At 38.4% G+C, this 22041-nt stretch overlaps 1 protein-coding gene across 3 annotated transcripts in view; it reads right to left on the reverse strand.

Annotated features, from left to right (window-relative positions):
- C2CD3 (C2 domain containing 3 centriole elongation regulator) overlaps positions 1 to 22041 on the reverse strand; it is a 143848-nt gene that overhangs the window by 109181 nt on the left and 12626 nt on the right. For all 3 annotated transcript variants that reach the window (XM_076002307.1, XM_012744854.2, XM_076002308.1), the window contains exons 4-5: positions 1439 to 1662; positions 580 to 827 (exon numbers count right to left, since the gene is read on the reverse strand). In XM_076002307.1, coding sequence (XP_075858422.1) covers positions 580 to 827; positions 1439 to 1662 — 472 coding nt within the window. The remainder of the gene's footprint in view (positions 1 to 579; positions 828 to 1438; positions 1663 to 22041) is intronic.

Here is a 22041-nt window from a genome sequence, read left to right on the forward strand (position 1 = left end):
CCAGAGTGAGTGCCATGGCGTCAGCCTGGCTCACAGCAACCTCAATCTCCGGGGCTCAGCGATCCTACTGCCTCAGCCTCCCGAGGAGCTGGGACTACAGGCATGCGCCACCATGCCCGGCTAATTTTTTTTTGTATATATATTTTTAGTTGGTCAATTAATTTATTTCTATTTTTGGTAGAGACGGGGTCTCGCTCAGGCTGGTTTTGAACTCCTGACCTTGAGCAATCCGCCCGCCTCGGCCTCCCAAAGTGCTAGGATTACAGGTGTGAGCCACCACGCCGGCCCTTTTTTTTTTTTCTTTAAGTGAGCCTAAGTTAAAACATCCAAGTTCCTTTTAAATGGATCCTTCCCCAAACCTACAATTATAAGCACCTACTAATTATTTAGAAATTACTTGGTAGTTTAATACGGCTGTCTTTAAATGGTGAGAGATTCTGGACTCTAGCAAGACTACTTACTTTTATTTGGCTATGTAAGTCAAACAGATGTCTTGGTTCTCTTTGTAGGCTGGCTAACAAGCAGATCAATCCCAATAAATACAACTTAGACCCACTCAGTTCATAAATATATACATACCTGAGAGAAGGTCGTTGGTAGGCGGTTTGTTTGAAGAAAGAATACAAGAGTCACTATGACTCTTGGAAACTGTTCTAATTTGAGGCTGTAGTTCAGAACTGTTGAGAAGGGACATTTGCTTCCGTGGAGCTTTGCCTTTCAGAGTTACAGACTCTAAACTCTGTCCTGATTTAAGATGGTGCTGTAGTTCCAAGAAAGAGTCCTTTATTATATCAGGATTCTCTGCAAAGTACATGTGGTCCTTTCCCCTGTTTTAAAAAAAGGAGAAAGTCAGCAGTATATAATCCATTATGGTAACATTCTACTTTGTCAGAGACAGAAAGTGGATCAGTGGTTTATAGCAATATAGTCTGGACTTTGAAAGAGGTGACTTATTTGCAATGTAACTTTGTAAATCTGTTTGTCATTTCCCGAATGATAGAAATAATAGATGCTTTACCTACTGTTGTGGGGTTGTAGCTTAAATGAAACAATAAAATAAACAGCTCAGCACAGAGCCTGACACAAAGCAAATGCTTCATAAAGAATTGCTTAAAACAAAAATCTGTTCCTCTTATTCCATTCTGTTTCACAAAATAATACCCTTTTCATCTTTTCCCTCATTAACATCTATCATGGCATCTGCATGTCATTCAGTCATACTTATTTGTACATTGGCCTCTCTACTAGATTGTGAGTACTCCTTGAAAAAAGGAATTATGTCTTATTAATTTCTATGCCCAGCACCTGGTATCAAACCAGGACCACAGTCACCTGCTGAATGAGTGACTGGGTCTCTCTCTGCCATTAGTCTTTTATTCAACCACAAATGAAAGAAATTATGAGTACAGTGGGAGTTAGCTGACAGATTGATAATTACCTCGGAGTGCTTGACCTACTATTGTTGCCTACTAACTCTTTTCCATCAATTTTGATGGTAGACATCCTGTGAGGCCTTGATGGAACTAGAAACTGGGTATTGCTGGGTTCAGTATTTTCTCTGAATCCCTGCTCAGATAAAAGCACATTTTCCATCATGTCAGTGGTAGGAAGAGGATTGTAGCTGTCGTAAGTTTCTGACAGAGGCTCCAGGGCAAGTGAGACCTAAAAGAGACATGTAATACATCAGAAATTTTCTTTAGCATTGATTAACTAATTTTAAGACTCCCCTGCTTAATATAAATTAATGTCCCCCATTCCTTATAGGATTATGCCTAAATTCTTCCCTACCTCAGAAGCTTCATCTCTCACTATGGTTCCCTCTTTCAGCCCTCAGTCCCAGATAGACCAATTAAGTAGGGTTCTCTACATGTACCTTATATTTCATTGTTTTATGCCTTTGTACATAGAATTTCTTCTGGCATCATTACTTCTTTTTTTTTTTTTTTTTTTTTTTGAGACAGAGTCTCACTTTGTTGCCTGGGCTATAGTGCCATAGCATCAGCCTAGCTCACAGCAACCTCAAAGTCCTGGGCTCAAGCGATCCTCCTGCCTCAGCCTCCTGAGTAGCTGGGACTACAGGCATGCGCCACCATGCCTGGCTAATTTTTTCTATATATATTTTTTTAGTTGTTCAGCTAATTTCTTTCTATTTTTTAGTAGAGACGAGGTCTTGCTCTTGCTCAGGCTGGTCTCGAACTCTTGAGCTCAAAGGATCCTCCTGCCTTGGCCTCCCAGAGTGCTAGGATTACAGGTGTGTGCCACTGCGACTGGCCCAGCATTACTTGTTTATGTCCAGGTAGAGATGCCATATCCACCGCAGCCTTCACGTTTCTGTTTACTCTGTATTTATTCATCAATCTAACCATCATTTCCTGAACACTTTACTATAGGCAGGAGCTGTGCTAAGTTTCTCATACAGAGAAGCTCCTGTGATGATATAACCCTGTCGGGAAAGTATTTTATCCTAATTTGAAGATTAAAAAAAAAAAACAAAGGTTTAGAGAAGGTATCTGTCACTTCTAGTTTATCTCTCATCCTGATTAGACTTATTAATTCCTTGAAGGCATGAACTGTCTTCTTCATTTTTCTATGGACTAATTAGCATAGTACCTGCACACATAGTACACAAGTCTAATATGCTTAATGATGCCTAATGGTCTGATGAATAAAAGAATGACATAGCACCTTCTGCATTATTGTTAGTTGCTTAGGAAAAATAAGGCCCTAGTTCTATGCTGGAGATCAGGCAGGGTGAGGAGGTAGGACAACAAAGATGAAAAAGTAATCACTTTAAATTTCCTTATCCTCTCATTCCTGTGAGTTCAAGTTCTCTATAAAAAGGCTCTATAGTCCTCTAAAAAGCCTAATGGAGAAAAGCCTACTAGAAGCATTAAAAAATAAAATGGAGCCTAAAGCAAACCCTAAAGAAAAATTGAAGAACATACTCCCGAAGAAAGGAAGAACAGTATTAAAAGTTCAGTTTCAATGACAGAGAAAGTAGAAGCAATTGTTTAGGCAGCCAAAGACAATCAAATAGTGATGAATGGCCTAACACAAAAATGAAAAATTGCAGTTAGATGTTTTAATATGTCTCTGGTAAGGTCAATGGAATATTTTGTGCAGAGAAACTGCCAAGGCACAAACTCAATAAAACACGCCTGGGTCTTGATAAGGAGAATTCTGTTCATGAATCAGGTAACATAAAGTCCTTCAAAGCTATTCATCATCAACATCTTTCTACAAAGACAAATGACAGATATGCAGTGGGATGAATACTCTGTGTAGTGATCACTGTAATAGCATTGCATAAAATCCTGGTTGCCCAAATATAAATGTCAGGAAGTCTTCCCTCGCCATTCATCCATCACTTGCTAAAGACTGCCACTGCATTCTGGAAACAAAGGAGGCATTGGGAATAAAGGCTGTGTTCCTGGCCTTAATAATGACCCTCAAACTGGCCCCCTAAGTTTTGCTTTTGCCCTAAGCAGAACCAGTAACAAAACAACTCATAGGCCTATACTACCATTGGCCCTTGAAGAAACAGTCGGAGAAAACCCAGGACCCTGCTACACTCATCATCAAAACACAGGGCGGCCCAACTCCTCCATTCAGTTAAGCAAATATTTGTTGGTACCAGCTCTGTGCTACCTGCTTGAGGCAAAGAGATGACTAAAACATGGACCCTGACCCAGAGGATCATAGTATCATGTAGGGGAACTTAAGAAAAAGTAATTTTAATATAAAATGGTGAGTTCTAAGTTAAGGATGTGTACTGGGTACTGATGGAACATTAAGTAGGGGTTGGAGGTTAGAGAAGAGGTAAGGAAGGAGCACAGGGATGGTTTCCAGAAGTGGAATATAAATGTCTTAGCTTAGAATCTTAAATATGAATGAGACAGACAAAGCCAAGGGGGGTTGAGGTAAAACATTACAGGCTGAGGGAAAAGCATTAGCCAAACTTTGTAGGTATGGACCCAAGACACTCCATCAATTCCTAACAACCCAGGGGACCTCCACTCCTAAATCCTTTGCTCCCCAGGATGTATCCAATATACTCCTATATTTAGCTCCCACAGCTTCATTCCTATATACTTCAGTCATTCCCCTCCCCAATTACAGTTCACCCTTATGTTCATTCCTCTGCCAATCCCTTCATTGAGTCCTGTAGAATTTCTGTTTTATATAAACCACCATACCATTTTAACTGAACATTTCTTTCTTAAAATGTCCCCATTTCCTCAAAGTCTTCTATAATGGTAACTACTTTCACTTGCCAATATAAGGGAAGTTGACTTATTCCTTTCTGGTGCTATCTCCAGACCATCATTCTATCATGTAAATATATTACCCCTCTTCTGAAGCCCACACCATCCACATATACCACAAATATACCACACACTTCTCACATCCATAACATAACCTTAAGGACCACATCAATCTTCTAGCAATGATTCAAGGATCTCTTTAACACTAAGTTGCCTACAATTACCTACTACATCTATAACATCTATCAATATCAAAGAGAGCAATCAGTAAGTCTAATTTTCCAGAATTATGTTGGTCAACACAGCATTTTATGAAATTGAAATTATTTAACAATGCTTTAAAAATCAGATTTCTTATAAAAATGTAGACTTCTGGCTTCTCTTGTAAAATCAGAAGATCTAACAATGTTAGGTCCCCATTCCCATGTAGCAAAATTTAGCTGGAGTAGACTAGTGGCTTTAGTCAGGGTATGTGCTCTAGTTGCATGTCCTAATGTGAGGCCAAGTGAGAACTACTGTTTTGTCAGGGTTTTTTCAAGACAGGGTGACGATTACTGTTTATCATTATCATCACACCTGGATTGCTATTTTTGCACATTTTTTGCAATAAAATAGACATTTTATAAATATGTAGTTCTACGAATTTAACATATGTATAGATGCCGTGTAACCATCACCATAATGAATACTCCCATCATCCCCCAAACTCCCTTGTGCTATCCTTTTATGGTTACATCTTCTCCTCACTAACTCCTAGCAAACTCTGACCATAGTACTATCTTTTCAAGAATGTCACATAAATAGAATTGTATAGTATGTAAACTTTTGAGATACGCTTCTTTCACTCAGCATAATGCCTCTGAGATTCTTCCATGTGGTCCATATATCAATAATTCATGCCTTCTTATTGACTGAGTAATATTTCATTATTAGTATGGCTTGTCACATTGATTTCTCCTCTCACTCTCCCTCTCCTCTTCTCTTCTTTTCTTTTCTTTTTAGACAGACTCTCACTCTTGCCCGGGCTAGAATGCCATGGTGTCAGCCTAGCTCACAGCAACCTCAAACTCCTGGGCTCAAGTGATCCTCCTGCCTCAGCCTCCCGAGTAGCTGGGACTATAGGCATGCACCACCATGCCTGGCTAATTTTTTGTATATATTTTTAGTTGGCCAATTAATTTCTTTCTATTTTTAGTAGACACAAGGTCTCGCTCTTGCTCACGCTGGTTTCAAACTCCTGACCTTGAGCGATCCACCCACCTCGGCCTCCCAGAGTGCTAGGATTACAGGCGTGAGCCACCGTGCCTAGCTGATTAATTTTCAAATACTGAAGCAGCCTTGAATTTTGGGGATGAGCCCCATTTGGTCATGGTATTATTCTTTTTATATATTGCTGGACTCAATTTGCTAGTATTTTGTTGGGAATTTTTAGGTCTAGGTTAATAAGGGATATTGTTCTGTAGTATTCTTTTCTTGTACTAACTTTTAGTTTTGGTTATCAAGGTAGTGCAGGCCTCAAAATAAGTGTTTTCTCCTTTTCTATTTTCTGGAAGAGACTATGTAAAATTGGTGTTATATCTTTTTTAAATGTTTGGAAGAATGTGCCAGGAAAGTGATCTGAGCCTGGAGATTTCTTCTTCAGAAGGTTTTAAACTATAAATTCAATTTAAAAAGATAATTATAGGTTTATTCAGGTTATCTATTTCATCTTGAGTTCTAATAGTTTATAGCTTTTGAAGAATTGGTCTAGCTCATCTAAGTTGTCAAATTTATATGTGTAGAGTTGTTCGTAGTAGTCCCTTAATGTCTGTGGGTTCTGTAGGCTGCTGTCTTTCTTACAATGGGATAAAGACGAAAGTGAAATATTTCTTGTGTTCATGAAAGAGACAATAAAAGACTTATGAATTTTAAAAGAAATGAAAGCAAGCATATTTCTTTGTGGAAGAGAATGTGAAAGTTGATTATACATATTGGGTCATTCTTGTCATACCTACTAAATCAGAGTTGACGGGCCAGAGAAAAAGCACTCAAGGCACATAACATTGCTCCAAGAATGTAATTTTTTACAAGCCTGGCTGCTGAAACAGGCTGTTGTAACCCTAAGATCAGTTTTACCTACCACTGTCCAGTGGTCTGGTCTGTCCACATACCAGTTTTACCTACCATTGAGCTTGCCAACTCCCAAAACCTTCTCTAGTGCCAATGAGCTTTCTTTCAATACAATACATGTTTTCTCTTTCCAATAAAACTCCCAACTTTCTCTTTGTTCTTTGGATATACTGAAGATAAACTAGTATGTTGTATGTCCTGAATTGGCAATTTTTGCTTCCCAATTAAAATGTTATAAATTTAGAGAATTGCCACTATATTTTGTTTTGACTTGGATAAGTCGAAATAAGTGCTAAAATATGCAAACAAAATACATCTGTGTTAAAAGATATCATTATGGGCTGGGCATGGTGGCTCACGCCTGTTAATCCTAGCACTCTGGGAGGCCGAGGCGGGTGGATTGCTCCAGGTCAAGAGTTCGAAACCAGCCTGAGCAAGAGTGAGACCCATCTCTACTATAAGTAGAAATAAATTAATTGGCCAACTAATATATATAGAAAAAATTAGCCGGGCATGGTGGTGCATGCCTGTAGTCCCAGCTACTCGGGAGGCTGAGGCAGCAGGATTGCTTGAGCCCAAGAATTTGAGGTTGCTATGAGCTAGGTTGATGCCACGGCACTCACTCTAGCCTGGGCAACAAAGCGAGACTGTCTCAAAAAAAAAAAGATATCATTATGAAACAAACTATAGTAAGAACTATGGTCAGTATGTAGAACAGCTGCATAATGAAAACTGAATAAACAGAAAGTATAATACAAAATTTAAACAGAGTTTGTATTTTAATGCAAATAAAATGAGTGATATTCTTGTGACTTGCAGTTTTATATCAAGATAAAAAACTTTAAGGTGTCAAAGACTTAATAATGGTAAAATCTATAAAAGAATATCTAGGGGGAGGATCAAGATGGCGGACGAGAAACACCTCCAGACAGAGTGTCTCTGCAGAAAAGACAGATTCTAGCAGAAATTAGAAGAAAGAAGCAAGAAGACGAGCATACAGCAGACGACGGCTGGAAGGAGGGGTATCTGAGACCACGGGAGACTCCACGGGAGGAGGCTGTGGAGGAGAACTGGAAGCTGAGACTGCCGGAGCAGCTCAGAGACCAGCGGGAAGGGTGGGTGGATCAGTCACCTATCCCCTCCCCTGCATCTGGGATGGCTGGTGGGCTCCCTAGCGGGTGGAGAGACCTGCAGACACCAGCCCAGAGACGGCCACCGCCAGTGAGCTGTCAGCCTGTAGCGGACGTGGCGCCAGGCTCCCAAATCTGCCAGGACACATCCCTGTGCACAGACCCCAGTCCAGTGGCAGGCGCCATATTGTCTCCTTCTCCCCTCCCCCGACCCTACTCGCGGCTGTCTAAGAGACAATATAGCCACCAGCCGGAGGCACCTCCAGGGAACGGGACCTTCCCTTTTGAGAACCCACAGCTGACTAGGGGGAACTCAGACTGTGAACTCCCTACCCGCCAGCCCTCCCAGGTGCTGCTGGCACGGTGATCCCAGGAGAATGGTGCAGGCCCTGAGGCTGAGAGACATAGACTCAGCTTGGGTTCCCTGCGGGCGAATTGGGACTGGCACTCCTCTCCCTGGTGGGGATATAGTTCGAACTCTGGGACCCAGAGGTCAGACCTGCAGACCAGATCCTGTGCACCGAGGTCTCGCATTGCTCGGGGCACAGAAGGGATATACGTGAACAGCCTACTGAGGTGTGTGTGTCTTCAGGGGCAGATCAGCGTCCTAGAGGGCAACCCTCCTCCCAAAAGGAGGCCATGTCCCCAGCCCAGGTGGCATTCCCATGCAGGAATCCTCCCCGCCAGCATCACAGTCCAGGGAGGCCTGGTGGCATGTGGTCTAGCCTGCTGGCAGAGGCCCAGGAGTAGCTGCGGAGTTGGGGAGGGTGGAAAGAAGCGAGGCCCGCTCCAGACTGCAGGTCTCAGACAGCCCCATCCCCAAACACAGATTTTCTGATTGAGTGGGGCCATTCCAGCCCCTCCCTGACAGCTTTTCCTGGAAGCAGAGAACAGAACTTTGACCCCTGCTAACGGCATTGGTGGTGCCTGAGGGCAGGCTTAACCAACCCAGCTCCGCCCAGACTTACTCCTACACCAGCCCTCACTGAGGGGGAGAAAAGGACACACCTGGAAGTCCCAGGGCCCCACTGACCACCTGAGACACTAGAGTGCCTCTCTACAGAAACAAGAGCTGATAACAGGGCACAAAAACAACAGTGTAGCCTGTTCCTCCAAGCAAGTGCCATCTACTGACAGGGAGGACATCATGCACAGCCTTTTCATGGCACCTACTGACTCATTATACAGGGAGTGGTTGAATCTCACCCACAGACACCACCTACCGGCTCAGAAACTAAACAAGGCGTGTGAATACCCAAACAAAAACCTAAAGGAAAGAAACAACAACTGATTGACATGGGAAGAAATCAGCGAAGGAACTCAGGAAATATGAAGAACCAAACAGAAAACACACCGCCAAAGAGGAGCACCAGCCCCTTAGAAATGGACATCAACCCAAATCAGGCAACCAAAATGACAGAAGAGGAATTTCGTACGTGGATCACAAGAACATTCACCGACCTGCAACAACAACTCAATAACCAACACAAAGAAACCACAAAAAGCCTCCAGGACCTAGAACAAAAGTTCACTAAAGAAATAGACAGACACAATGAAGAAAAGTTTAACCGAACTCCTGGAAATGAGGAATGAATTCAGGGAACTACAAAATACAGTGGAAAGTCTCAAGAACAGGGTAGATCAAACAGAAGAAAGAATCTCAGAGATTGAAGATAACACCCTCCAACTAAAAATAGTCACAGAGATAGAGCAGAGAAACAAGAGAAAAGAGCAAAGCCTACAAGAGATGTGGGATTATGTGAAGAAACCTAATGTGAGGGTCATAGGGTTACCAGAAGGGGAAGAAGACAACACTCAAGGGTTGGACAAGCTATTTGAAGATATAATAGAGGAAAATTTCCCAGGCCTTGCTAAAAATCTCGATATACAAGTTCAAGAAGCTCAGAGGACCCGAGAAATTCAATGCAAACAGGAAAACGTCATGACATGCAGTCATCAGACTGATCAAAATAATCAACTAAAGAGGCCCTTCTAAGAGCTGTAAGACGAAAGAAGCAAGTGACATACAAGGGAAAGCCAATTCGAATAACACCAGACTTCTCTAATGAGACTTTACAAGCAAGGAGAGACTGGGGCCCCATTCTCACTCTTCTGAAACAAAAAAATGCCCAGCCTAGAATCTTATTCCCTGCAAAACTAAGCTTCATATATGAAGGAGAAATAAAGACATTCTCAGACAAGCAAAGTCTCAGAGAATTCACCAAGAGAAGACCAGCCCTACAAGAAGTACTCAAAACAGTGTTACGCACGGAATACCATGATAAAAACTCACGAATATGAAAACAACCAAAACCCAAAGATTAAAGGCCAGATAATACAATGGTTCAAGAGAGAAATCAGGCCGGGCGCTGTGGCTCACGCCTGTAATCCTAGCTCTTGGGAGGCCGAGGCGGGTGGATTGCTCAAGGTCAGGAGTTCAAAACCAGCCTGAGCAAGAACGAGACCCCGTCTCTACTATATATAGAAAGAAATTAATTGGCCAACTGATATATATATAAAAAATTAGCCGGGCATGGTGGTGCATGCCTGTAGTCCCAGCTACTCGGGAGGCTGAGGCAGGAGGATCGCTTGAGCCCAGGAGTTTGAGGTTGCTGTGAGCTAGGCTGATGCCACGGCACTCACTCTAGCCTGGACAACAAAGTGAGACTCTGTCTCAAAAAAAAAAAAAAAAAAAAAAAAGAGAGAAATCAAAGCAACAACATCCAACCCAACAGAATGAACAATAATCTACCTTATCTATCAGTTCTCTCAATAAATGTGAATGGCTTAAACTCTCCACTCAAGAGACATAGGCTGGCTGAATGGATAAGAAAATACAGGCCAAGTATATGCTGTCTTCAGGAAACACATCTAACCTGCAAGGATGCATATAGACTAAAAGTAAAAGGCTGGAGATCAGTATTCCAGGCAAGTGGAAGCCAAAAGAAGGCTGGCGTGGCAGTTCTAATTTCAGACGATTTAGTTTTTAAACCAACAAAAGTAGTGAAAGACAAAGAGAGTCATTATATAATGGTGAAGGGCACACTTCAATAAGAAGAGATGATAATTTTAAATATATATGCACCCAACTTAGGTACACGCAGTTTCATAAAGCAAACCTTACTGGATCTAAGCAAATGGATTAATAGCAACTCCATAATCACCGGAGATTTCAACACCCCACTGACGGCACAAGACAGATCCTCCAAACAGAAAATTAATAAAGAAATAATGGACTTAAACAAAACTCTGGAACAATTGGGTCTGACTGACATTTACAGAACATTCTACCCAAAATCCACTGAATATACGTTCTTCTCATCAGCTCATGGGACATTCTCTAAGATTGACCATATCCTAGGACACAAAGTAAATCTCAAGAAATTTAAAAAAATAGAAATCATACCATGTACCTTCTCAGATCACAGTGGAATAAAAGTAGAAATCAACCGTAACAGAAACTCACATTTCTACACAAAAACGTGGAAATTAAACAACCTCCTACTAAATGATTACTTCATAAATGAAGAAATCAAGATGAAAATAAAAAAATTCTATGAAGAAAATGACAATGGAGAGACAAGTTATCAAATCCTCTGGGACACAGCTAAAGCAGTTCTGAGAGGAAAGTTTATCTCCATAAATGCCTATAACCAAAAGACAAAAAGATCAAAATAGACAATCTAACGAAATGACTCAAAGAGCTGGAAAACGAAGAACAGACCAACCCCAAACCCAGCAGAAGAAATGAAATCAACAAGATCAAATCAGAACTAAATGAAATTGAAAACAGAGAAGCTATTCAGGAGATTAATAAAACAAAAAGTTGGTTCTTTGAAAAAATAAACAAAATTGACACACCATTGGCTAAGCTAACGAAAAGCAGAAAAGAGAAATCTCTAATAAGCTCCATCAGGAACAAAAAAGGAGATATCACAACTGATCCCAAAGAGATACAAGATATAATTTATGAATACTACAAAAATCTTTATTCACACAAATTGGAAAGTGTGGAGGAAATGAACAAATTTCTAGAAACACACAGCCTCCCTAGGCTCAACCAGGAAGAAATAGATTCCCTGAACAGACCAATCTCAAGAGCTGAAATAGAAACAGCAATTAAAAATCTCCCTAAAAAGAAAAGTCCCGTCATATAGCAATACTCTCTGCAGAAAAAAAAAAAATTAAAAAAAAAAAAAAAAAAGAAAAGTCCCGGTCCAGATGGTTGCACACCCGAATTTTACCACACTTACAAAGAAGAACTAGTACCTATCTTGCAGAAACTATTCCACAACATCGAGAAGAATGGAAACCTCCCCGACACCTTTTATGAAGCGAATATTACTCTGATACCAAAACCAGGAAAGGATGCAACAAAAAAAGAAAACTACAGACCAATATCCCTAATGAATATAGATGCAAAAATTTTCAACAAAATCTTAGCTAACCGAATCCAGACGCTTATCAAAAAAATAATACATCATGACCAAGTGGGCTTCATTCCAGGGATGCAGGGATGGTTCAACATACGTAAATCTATAAATGCAATTCACCACATAAACAAAGCAAAAACAAAGACCACATGATTCTTTCAATAGATGCAGAAAAGGCTTCTGACAAAATTCAACACCCTTTCATGATAAGGACACTTAAGAAAATAGGCATAGAAGGGACATACCTAAAAATGATACAAGCCATATATGACAGACCCATAGCCAACATCATACTGAATGGGGAAAAATTGAAATCATTCCCATTTAGAACTGGAACCAGACAAGGCTGCCCACTATCTCCACTTCTGTTCAACATAGTGCTGGAAGTCTTGGCTACAGCAATCAGACAAGAAAATGGAATCAAAGGTATCCAAATAGGGGCAGAGAGATCAAACTTTCACTGTTTGCTGATGATATGATATTATATCTAGAAAACCTCAAAGATTCAACCAAGAAACTCCTGGAACTGATCAAAGAATTTAGTAAAGTCTCAGGATACAAAATCAATACACAGAAATCAGAGGCATTCATATACGCCAACAACAATCTAATTGAGAACCAAATCAAAGACTCAATTCCCTTCACAATAGCAACAAAGAAATTAAAGTACCTAGGAATATACTTAACCAAGCACGTAAAAGACCTCTACAAGGAGAACTATGAAACACTGAGGAAGGAAATAGCAGAGGATGTAAACAGATGGAAATCCATACCATGCTCGTGGATTGGCAGATTCAACATCATTAAAATGTCTATACTACCCAAACTGATCTACGGATTCAATGCAATACCTATTAAAATCCCATCAGCATTCTTCACAGATATAGAAAAAATTTTACGCTTGTATGGAACCAAAGAAGACCCTGAATATCAAAAGCAATTCTAGGCAACAAAAAAAAAATGGGAGGCATTAATATGCCAGATATCAAACTATACTACAAAGCTGTAGTAACTAAATCAATATGGTATTGGCACAAAAATAGGAATATTGACCAGTGGAACAGGTGTGAGAATCCTGATATAAAACCATCCTCATATAGCCATCTAATCTTTGACAAAGCAGACAAAAACATACACTGGGGAAAAGAATCCCTTTTCAAAAAATGGTGCTGGGAAAACTGGATAGCCACCTGTAGAAGGCTAAAACAGGACCCACACCTTTCACCTCTCACAAAAACCAACTCACGCTGGATAACAGACTTAAACCTAAGGTATGAAACTATTAGAATTCTAGAGGAAAATGCTGGAAACACTCTCCTAGACATCGGCCTAGGCAAAGAGTTTATGAAGAAGTCCCCAAAGGCAATCATAGCAGCAACAAAAATAAATAAATGGGACATGATCAAACTAAAAAGTTTCTGCACAGCCAAACAAATAGTCACTAAATTAAACAGACAACCTACAGAATGGGAGAAAATTTTTGCACCCTACACATCCGATAAGGGGCTGATAACTAGAATATACTTAGAACTCACGAAAATCAGCAAGAAAAAAATCAAATAACCCTATTAAAAAGTGGGCAAAGGACTTGAACAGAAACCTTTCTAAAGAAGACAGAAGAATGGCCAACAAACATGAAAAAATGCTCAACATCTCTAATCATCAGGGAAATGCAAATCAAAACCACAATGAGATATCATTTAACTACAGTGAGAATGGCCTTATCAAAAAGTCTCCAAACAATAAATGCTGGGGTGGATGCGGAGAGAGGAACACTCCTACACTGCTGGTGGGACTGCAAACTAGTTCAACCTCTGTTGGAAAGCAATATGGAGATACCTTAAAGCGATACAAGTGAATCTACCATTTGATCCAGCAATCCCATTGCTGGGCATCTACCCAAAAGATCCAATGACACTCTACAAAAAAGACACCTGCACTTGAATGTTTATAGCAGCACAATTCATAATTGCAAGGCTGTAGAAACAGCCCAAGTGCCCATCAATGCAAGAATGGATTAATAAAATGTGGTATATATACCATGAAGTACTATTCAGCTCTAAGAAACAACAGTGATATAGTACATCTTATATTTTCCTGGTTAGAGCTGGAACCCATACTATTAAGTGAAGTTTCCCAAGAATGGAAAAACAAGCACTAGATATATTCTCCAGCAAACTGGTATTAACTGAGTAGCACCTAAGTGGACACATAGGTACTACAGTAATAGGGTATTGGGCAGGTGGGAGGGGGGAGGAGGGTGGATATATATAAAATGAGTGAGATGTGCACCATCTGGGGGATGGTCATGATGGAGACTCAGACTTGTGGGGGAAGGGGGAGAATGGGCATTTATTGAAACCTTAAAATCTGTACCCCCATAATATGCCGAAATAAAAAAAAGAATATCTACTGAATGCAGAATTTGTGTATAATAAACATTATTTGCATATGTAAGTTGAATTAAAATTATAGTTGTTCAGCACGTTAGTGGTATGGATGCAAACTCGAAAGGCAAGTTACGTGAAATGTTAAATAATTTGTGGTATTTTTCTTCATAGTTGAGAACACAGATAAAAATAACTTTCTAAGAGTTACTACATGGCTATTAGGTGGTGTGGTGCTGGGTGTGGTGCTAAAGAAATGTTTTTGAGCTTGAGTTAAAAGAAGTCTCTTGGTTTATGTTGTCTAAGGAGAAATCCCAGCCCCAGATCACCAGCAGAGATTGGTTAAATATAGGGCCATTTTAATTTGATATTAAAGATTATGAAGATAATCTGATTACTTATCTGCAAGTGCATTCACAAGGAACCATATAGTAAGTAATTCAATTTACCTTGATTATTGTATCTTTGGAAAGTTTTATTGGCAAAGAACAATCTGTCCTACTTTTCTTCTTCCATGCTGAAATAGGATTTCCAGAAATGAAAGTGATGTCATGAAATATGTTCCTTAAACTGTAGAGCTAAAGACTGATATCCCCAAAAGATTTTTTATTCCAAGCTTTATGAAAAGTAACATGTTCAATTTACCTTTCTCCAATTATACTGAAAGTATAATATCTAAAGGTTAATCAAGTACATTTAGGATTAAATATGATGTTTGAAATCTTAAATTTTACAAATGTCTTAGGAGTAGTACCCTAACTATCAAAACTATTTTGCCAAGATTCTACCTTTGTATGAAAATACACTCATGTTTGTGAATGGCTATTATCTGTTATGAAACTGAATACAAATTAAATCTTGCTAATTAAATGGTTTAAAAATGAATATTGTAATGCTCATCATATATAAAATACTTAGTACTGATAACATGGTACAGAAGTAAAAGTATCAAGTTTGTAGCCAAATCAAATGAATGATTTTCAAAACAAAAAAGTTATAATTATTCTTATTTCCCAATTTTAAATTTTAAATAATTATATATCTATATATACACATGGACACATATACCTATATGTGTATATATGTATATATTATGTTACATGCTTATATAATGGCATACATTTCATATTTTTTAAAAGTCTGCATATATTTTGGGCAGTTGAATTTTCTTACTGCCAGCCTGCTTGATTCATTTATTATTTTTGACATCTGATCTATACCAATAATAGAATACATGAAAACTTCCCCTCTCAATAAAATTGATTGTAATGATCTTGTAATAAACTATCTCTCTCTTCTTTGAGGCCCCTTATTCCCCAGTCTTACTAAACTCAATCTTCCCCTTCACAGCAATACTCTAAAAACCACTTCTCTTTTTTCATCTTTCAGTCTGTCAGCTCCCTTCTCGCTTCACTTAACTCTTTTTGTTAGGAAGGGTTAGTCAACTCAATACTGGGGGCAGCAATGCAGTGGTATAACAGGAATTCAAGCTCCATCATTCACTGCATGTTTTCTTTTCTTAAGTTCTTTTTAAATTAATAAAGTACATATACATTTAGAGCCAAACATTCTACAGTTTTGTTACAAAAAACAAGTCCCTCATATACGCCTCATTTTTTTCTCCAGAGGCAATCATTTTTAATTCTTGTACCAGAGCCTTATGTTATTTACCTCTCTGTAGCTCCAAATAATGTGATTATGTTTATGTCTATATCTTGATTCCTCTTTCCAGTTTTCAGGCATTATCTTTTGACTTCCTAATGTGGAAGGTAAGAGTTTAACTCCATCCCACATCCTGTTTACTTCCCCCATGCTCCCAACATGCCAAAATAATAATACCATAGACACTGATTATTGGTATAACCAAAATTACAGTATGAGCATGTATTCCATTTAAAGCTAAACAATTAAACATACTGATTATTTTTCCTTTCTTATACAACCTTTTCCCAAAATGGCAACTAACTTGTTTCCTTATTTTTTTTGTTTTTTATTTTTCCAGACAGAGTCTAGCTGTGTTGCCCAAGCTATAGTGCCATGGTGTTAGCTCACAGCAAACCCAAACTTCTGGACTCAAGCAATCCTTCTGCCTCAGCCTCCCGAGTAGCTAGGACTACAGGCATATGCCACCATGCCTGGCTAATTTTTTTCTCTATATATTTTTAGTTGTCCAGATAATTTTTTTCTATTTTTAGTAGAGACTCTTGTTCAGGCTGGTCTTGAACTCCTGACCTTAAGCGATCCTGCCACCTCAGCCTCCCAGAGTGCTAGGATTATGGGCATAATTTAGCCACCTTAGCCTCCCAGAGTGCTAGCCACCATGCGTGGCTTTGCTTGCTTAGTTAAAAAAACATTTTAAAAAATCTTTTTAGATATGGGGTCTTGCTATGTTACCCAAGCTGGACTAGAATTCCTGGGCTCCAGTGATCCTCCTGCTTCAGTCTCCTGAGAACCTGGGACTACAGGCAGGTGCCAACATTTGTTTAGTTTAATAAAACGATTTCTTTTTCATAAAAAAATTTAATATTAAGAAAAATGCTTCTAAGCTTTTTATTGCATCAAATTTAGAACATATATAAAATTAGAAAGAAAATAGCATAATGACTGCAGGTACCTATTATACAGCTTTAACAATTATCCCCATCTGCCTAATCATGTTTCATTTACACCTTCTCTAATCTTTATTTTGTCACTGGATTATCATGAAGCAAATTCCAGTCACCATACCATTTCTTCTATAAATATATTAGTAATAGTATGAGGACCCATTTTTAAAAATAAACAATACCATATTACATTTAAATATTAATAAGTATTTAATACTATCAAAAATTGAGTCAACATTCTGCTTTCCCTGTTTCTAATATTTTTATAATTGGTATGTATGAATCAGGATCCAAACAAGTTCCTCAGTAGGCTTTTTCAATCTGGCAATTCATATATTTAGTACTTGGAAGTGTTATTGAACTGCCTGAGTCCAACATTCTTTAAAGGAAAAAAAATCAAGCACACAATATGTAAAATTTACAATGTCCAGTATGCAATAAAAATTATTAGAAGTAGGAAGACATGCCCTATAACCTACAGAATGATTAATCAATAGAAACAGATCCTAAATGACAGAGATGATATAATTAGCAGATAGGAATTTAAAACAGCTTTTTCATAGATGCTCCTAATGTTCAAGATGTAAAAGAAAACATGATTCTAAAGAGAGAAGTAAAATGTACATTAAAAATGAAACGTAACCTTTAGATAAGAAAAACAATATTTGAAATGAAAATAAGACTGATGGGACTAAAAGCAGATTAGACACTATATAAGATTAGTTAATTTGAATACATAGCAATAGAAACTAAAAAATGAAGTATACAGAGAGTAAAAAGACTAGGGAAAAAAACAAATCAGTGACTGGTTTGAAAATATCAAGCAGTCTAAGATACTTTGGAGTCTTATGAAATCACCTGCTGGCTCTTTGATAAGATTAATAAAATTATTAAACTTCTATCCAGTCTGATTCAGAAAAAAATAAGAGAAGATTAAAAATTACTGATATCAGAAATGAAAGAGGAGATATTATTACAAATGCTTTAGATATTTAAAAGAGAAAAGAAATGTTATTAATAACTGTGCCAATAAATTCAACACTTAGATAAAATAGACAAATTATTTGAAAAACAAATAATTATACTAAAGGTCATTCAAAAAGAAACGTTATTTAAATAGCCCCATATCTACTAAAGAAACTAAAGTTGTAGTTAGCTGGGTATGGTGGCTCACATCCATAATCCCAGCAACTGAGAGGCTGAGGCAAGAGGATGGCTTGAACCCCAGGAGTTAGGGACCACCTTAGGCAACATAGCGAGACCTGGTCTCTAAAAAACTTACAAAAATTAGCTAGGTGTGGTGGCACACACCTATAGTCCCAGCTACTTGGGAGGTTGAGGTAGGAGGATCACTCAAGCATGTGAGTTTGAGGCTGTGATGAGTTATGATTGCACTATTGTACTCCAGCCAGGGCAACAGAGTGAGACTCCATCTCTTAAAAAATATAAATATAACTTTTTTTAAGAAGTTGTAGTTAAAAACCTTCCCCACAAAGAAATATCCAGGATCAGTTAACTTTACTGATAAATTCTACTAAACATTTAATTGATTCTACAGACAAACTCTTTCAATAAACAGAAGAAGGAACTCTTCTCAAATCATTTTATGATGCCAGCATTAACCTGATGTTTCAATCAAAGACAATGCAACAAAAGGATACTGCAGACTAATATCCCTCCTGAACAAAAATGTAAAAATCCTTAAATAAAATATTAAATCACATTCAGTAATATATAAAACAGCTTATACATCATTATTCCATGGGGTCTATCCCAGGAATGAGAGTCTGGTTTAGTTTTCAGAAATGAACCAATAAAATAAATCTCAATAGACCAAAAGAACAAACCCAAATAACTATCCTAATACATAGAGAAAAAACATTTGATAAAATTCAATACCCATACATGAATTCTAATACATACAGAAAAAAAAGTTTAATAATACCCATTCATGATAAAATCTCTCAGAAAACTTGGGTAAAGTTTTCCCAAAACTAGGTACCTTTCTCACTGACAAAGGCTATCTATGAAAAACCTGTATCTAACATCATGTTTAATAGTGAAAAACCAAATGCTTACCTCCTAAGAAAAGGAACAAGGCAACAATATCTGTTCTTTATTCAAGATTATACTGGAGATATCAGTCCATGCAATAAGGCAAGAAAATAAAAACAAAAGGCATATAGATTGGAAAAGAAGTAAAACTGGCTTTATTCACAGTTGACATCATTGTTTATATAGAAAATCCTTAGGAGTCAACAAAAAGCATAAATACTTTAGGATAAATCAAACAAAATACAGGCAAGTCCGCATGAAATCTAACTACAGAAGATTTTAGAAATTAATGATCTAAATAAATGGAGAAATATGCCATATTCACATATTATAAGACTTAAAACTTCTAAGAACTCAATTCTCCTAATTTTATTAGTATGTTCTACACACAGGGGTTCTCAAACTTTTTAAACCAGTTCACTGTCCCTCAGACTGCTGGAGGGCTGGACCATATTTTTAAAAAAACTATGAACAAATTCCTATGCACACACTGTACATATCTTATTTTGAAGTAAAAAAACAAATGAGCAAAAACACCCGCATGTGGCCTGTGGGCCGTAGTTTGAGGATGCCTGTTTATGGTATCAACAAAAATCCCAGCAGATATTTGCTGTGGAAATTAAGAAGGTGATTCTAACATTTATATGGAAATACAAAGAATTAAAATAGCAAGAGAATTTTCAAAAGAACAAAATTAGAGAGCTCAGACTATCTGATTTGATTTTTTAAGATTTACAATTTGCCAGCGCGGTGGCTCACGCCTGTAATCCTAGCTCTCTGGGAGGCCGAGGCGGGCGGACTGCTCAAGGTCAGGAGTTCAAAACCAGCCTGAGCAAGAGCGAGACCCCGTCTCTACTATAAATAGAAAGAAATTAATTGGCCAACTGATATGTATATAAAAAAATTAGCCAGGCATGGTGGCGCATGCCTGTAGTCCCAGCTACTCGGGAGGCTGAGGCAGAAGGATCGCTCGAGCCCAGGAGTGTGAGGTTGCTGTGAGCTAGGCTGACGCCACGGCACTCACTCTAGCCTGGACAACAAAGCGAGACTCTGTCTCAAAAAAAAAAAAAAAGATTTACAATTAAAGCTGCAATAATACAGTGATACTATCCTAAGGACAGAAATAAGATCAGTGAAATGGAAGAGTCTGGCCATATACTCACACATATATAATCAATTGATCTGGTATAAATATTCCAACAAAATTTAAGGGGGAAAAGGATAATCTTTTCAATAACTGGTGACAGTACACGTGGATATAATCACAGGAAAAAATAAATCCTGACCTTATTTCATACAACAGGTAAATACAAAAATTAACTAGATGTAAATTATACCTAAATGTAAAAGCTAAAACTATAAAAATCTTAGAGGAAAACACTGGAGAAAATCTTTGTAATCTTGGATCAGGGAAAGATTTCTTAGCTAGAACACAAAAAACATAAACTATAAAAGGTAAAATTGATAAACATGATTTCATTAAAAGAAAAACTCTGGCCGGGTGCAGTGGCTCATGCCTGTAATCCTAGCACTCTCGGAGGCCAGGCGGAGGCGGGAGGATCGCTCAAGGTCAGGAGTTCAAAACCGGCCTGAGCCTGAGCGAGAGCAAGACTCCTATCCCTACTAAAAATAGAAAGAAATTAATTGGCCAACTAAAAATATATAGAAAAAATTAGCCGGGCATGGTGGCGCATGCCTGCAGTCCCAGCTATTCGGGAGTCTGAGGCAGAAGGATCGCTTGAGCCCAGGAGTTTGAGGTTGCTGTGAGCTAGGCTGATGCCACGGCACTCTAGCCAGGGCAACAGAGTGAGACTCTGTTTCAAAACAACACCAACAACAATGAAAAACTTCTGCTCTTCAAAAGACACCATCAAGAAAATAAAAAAAAAAGCCACAGGCTGGGAATATAAATGAATGAATGAGTGAATGAAACTACATATAGCCCAAAAATAAAGAAGTTCCCAAAACTCAAAGTAAAATATTCTTAAAATGGGCAAAAGACTTGAACAAACATTTCAGAAAAGAAGATAGGAGTTGGTATACTTTTCTTATGAAGGGACTAGAGACTTAATATTTTAGGCTTTGCATGCCATATGGTCTCTGTCATGATTACTCAACTCTGCTGTTATTGCATGAAAGCCACCACAGATCATATATAAACGAATAGGTAAGGCTGTGTCCTAATAAAATTATCTACAAATATAGATAGATAGTGAGCCATATTTGGCTTGGGGCCTGCAGTCTGTGAAATCCTGAAGAAGATATAAGAATGGCCAAAAGCCCATCAAAAAATACTTAACATGTTAATCATCAGGAAATGTAAACTAAATCCTCAGTTATTAATAGATATCAGTATATATTCACTAGAATTACACTAATTAAAAAGACTGACCATACCGGCCAGGTATGGTGGCTCATGCCAATAATCCCAGCATTCTGGGAGGTTGAGGCAGGAGGATTGCTTGTGGTCAGGAGTTCAAGACCAGGCTGAGCAAGGGTGAGACCCTATCTCTACTAGCTGGGCATGGTAGCATGCACTTGTAGTCCCAGCTACTCTGGAGGCTGAGGCAGAAGGATTGCTCAAGCTCATGAATTGGAGGCTGCAGTGAGCTCTGATGATGCCCTGCATTTTTGCCTGGGTGACAGAGTAAGACTCTGTCTCCAAAAAAAAGACCATACCAAGTGCCTGTGAGGATGTGGAGTAACTAGAATGTTTATATACTGTTGTGCTGATGGGAATGTAAAAATTGTATTAGTACCTGAAAACAGTGTGGTAGTTCCTTAACCACCATTCACCATATGACTCAGGCTTGGATATTTTCACAAGAGAAACAAAAACACATATCCATACAAAGTGCTGCTTTATTTGTAAAAGGCAAAAAGTTGAAAAAAACAAAATGTTCACCAACTAGAAAACAGATTTGAAAAACTATGGAGTATCCATGTAATGGGACACAACTCAGCAAAAGGTAACTACTGATACACAAAGTAATGTGGATGAATCAGTAAAACTGACTTCTTCCATTTAGTCTATCAATATTTCATAACCTAGTTGA

The sequence above is a fragment of the Microcebus murinus genome, chromosome 4, assembly GCF_040939455.1.
Source record: "Microcebus murinus isolate Inina chromosome 4, M.murinus_Inina_mat1.0, whole genome shotgun sequence".
NCBI classification, from domain to species: domain Eukaryota; kingdom Metazoa; phylum Chordata; class Mammalia; order Primates; family Cheirogaleidae; genus Microcebus; species Microcebus murinus.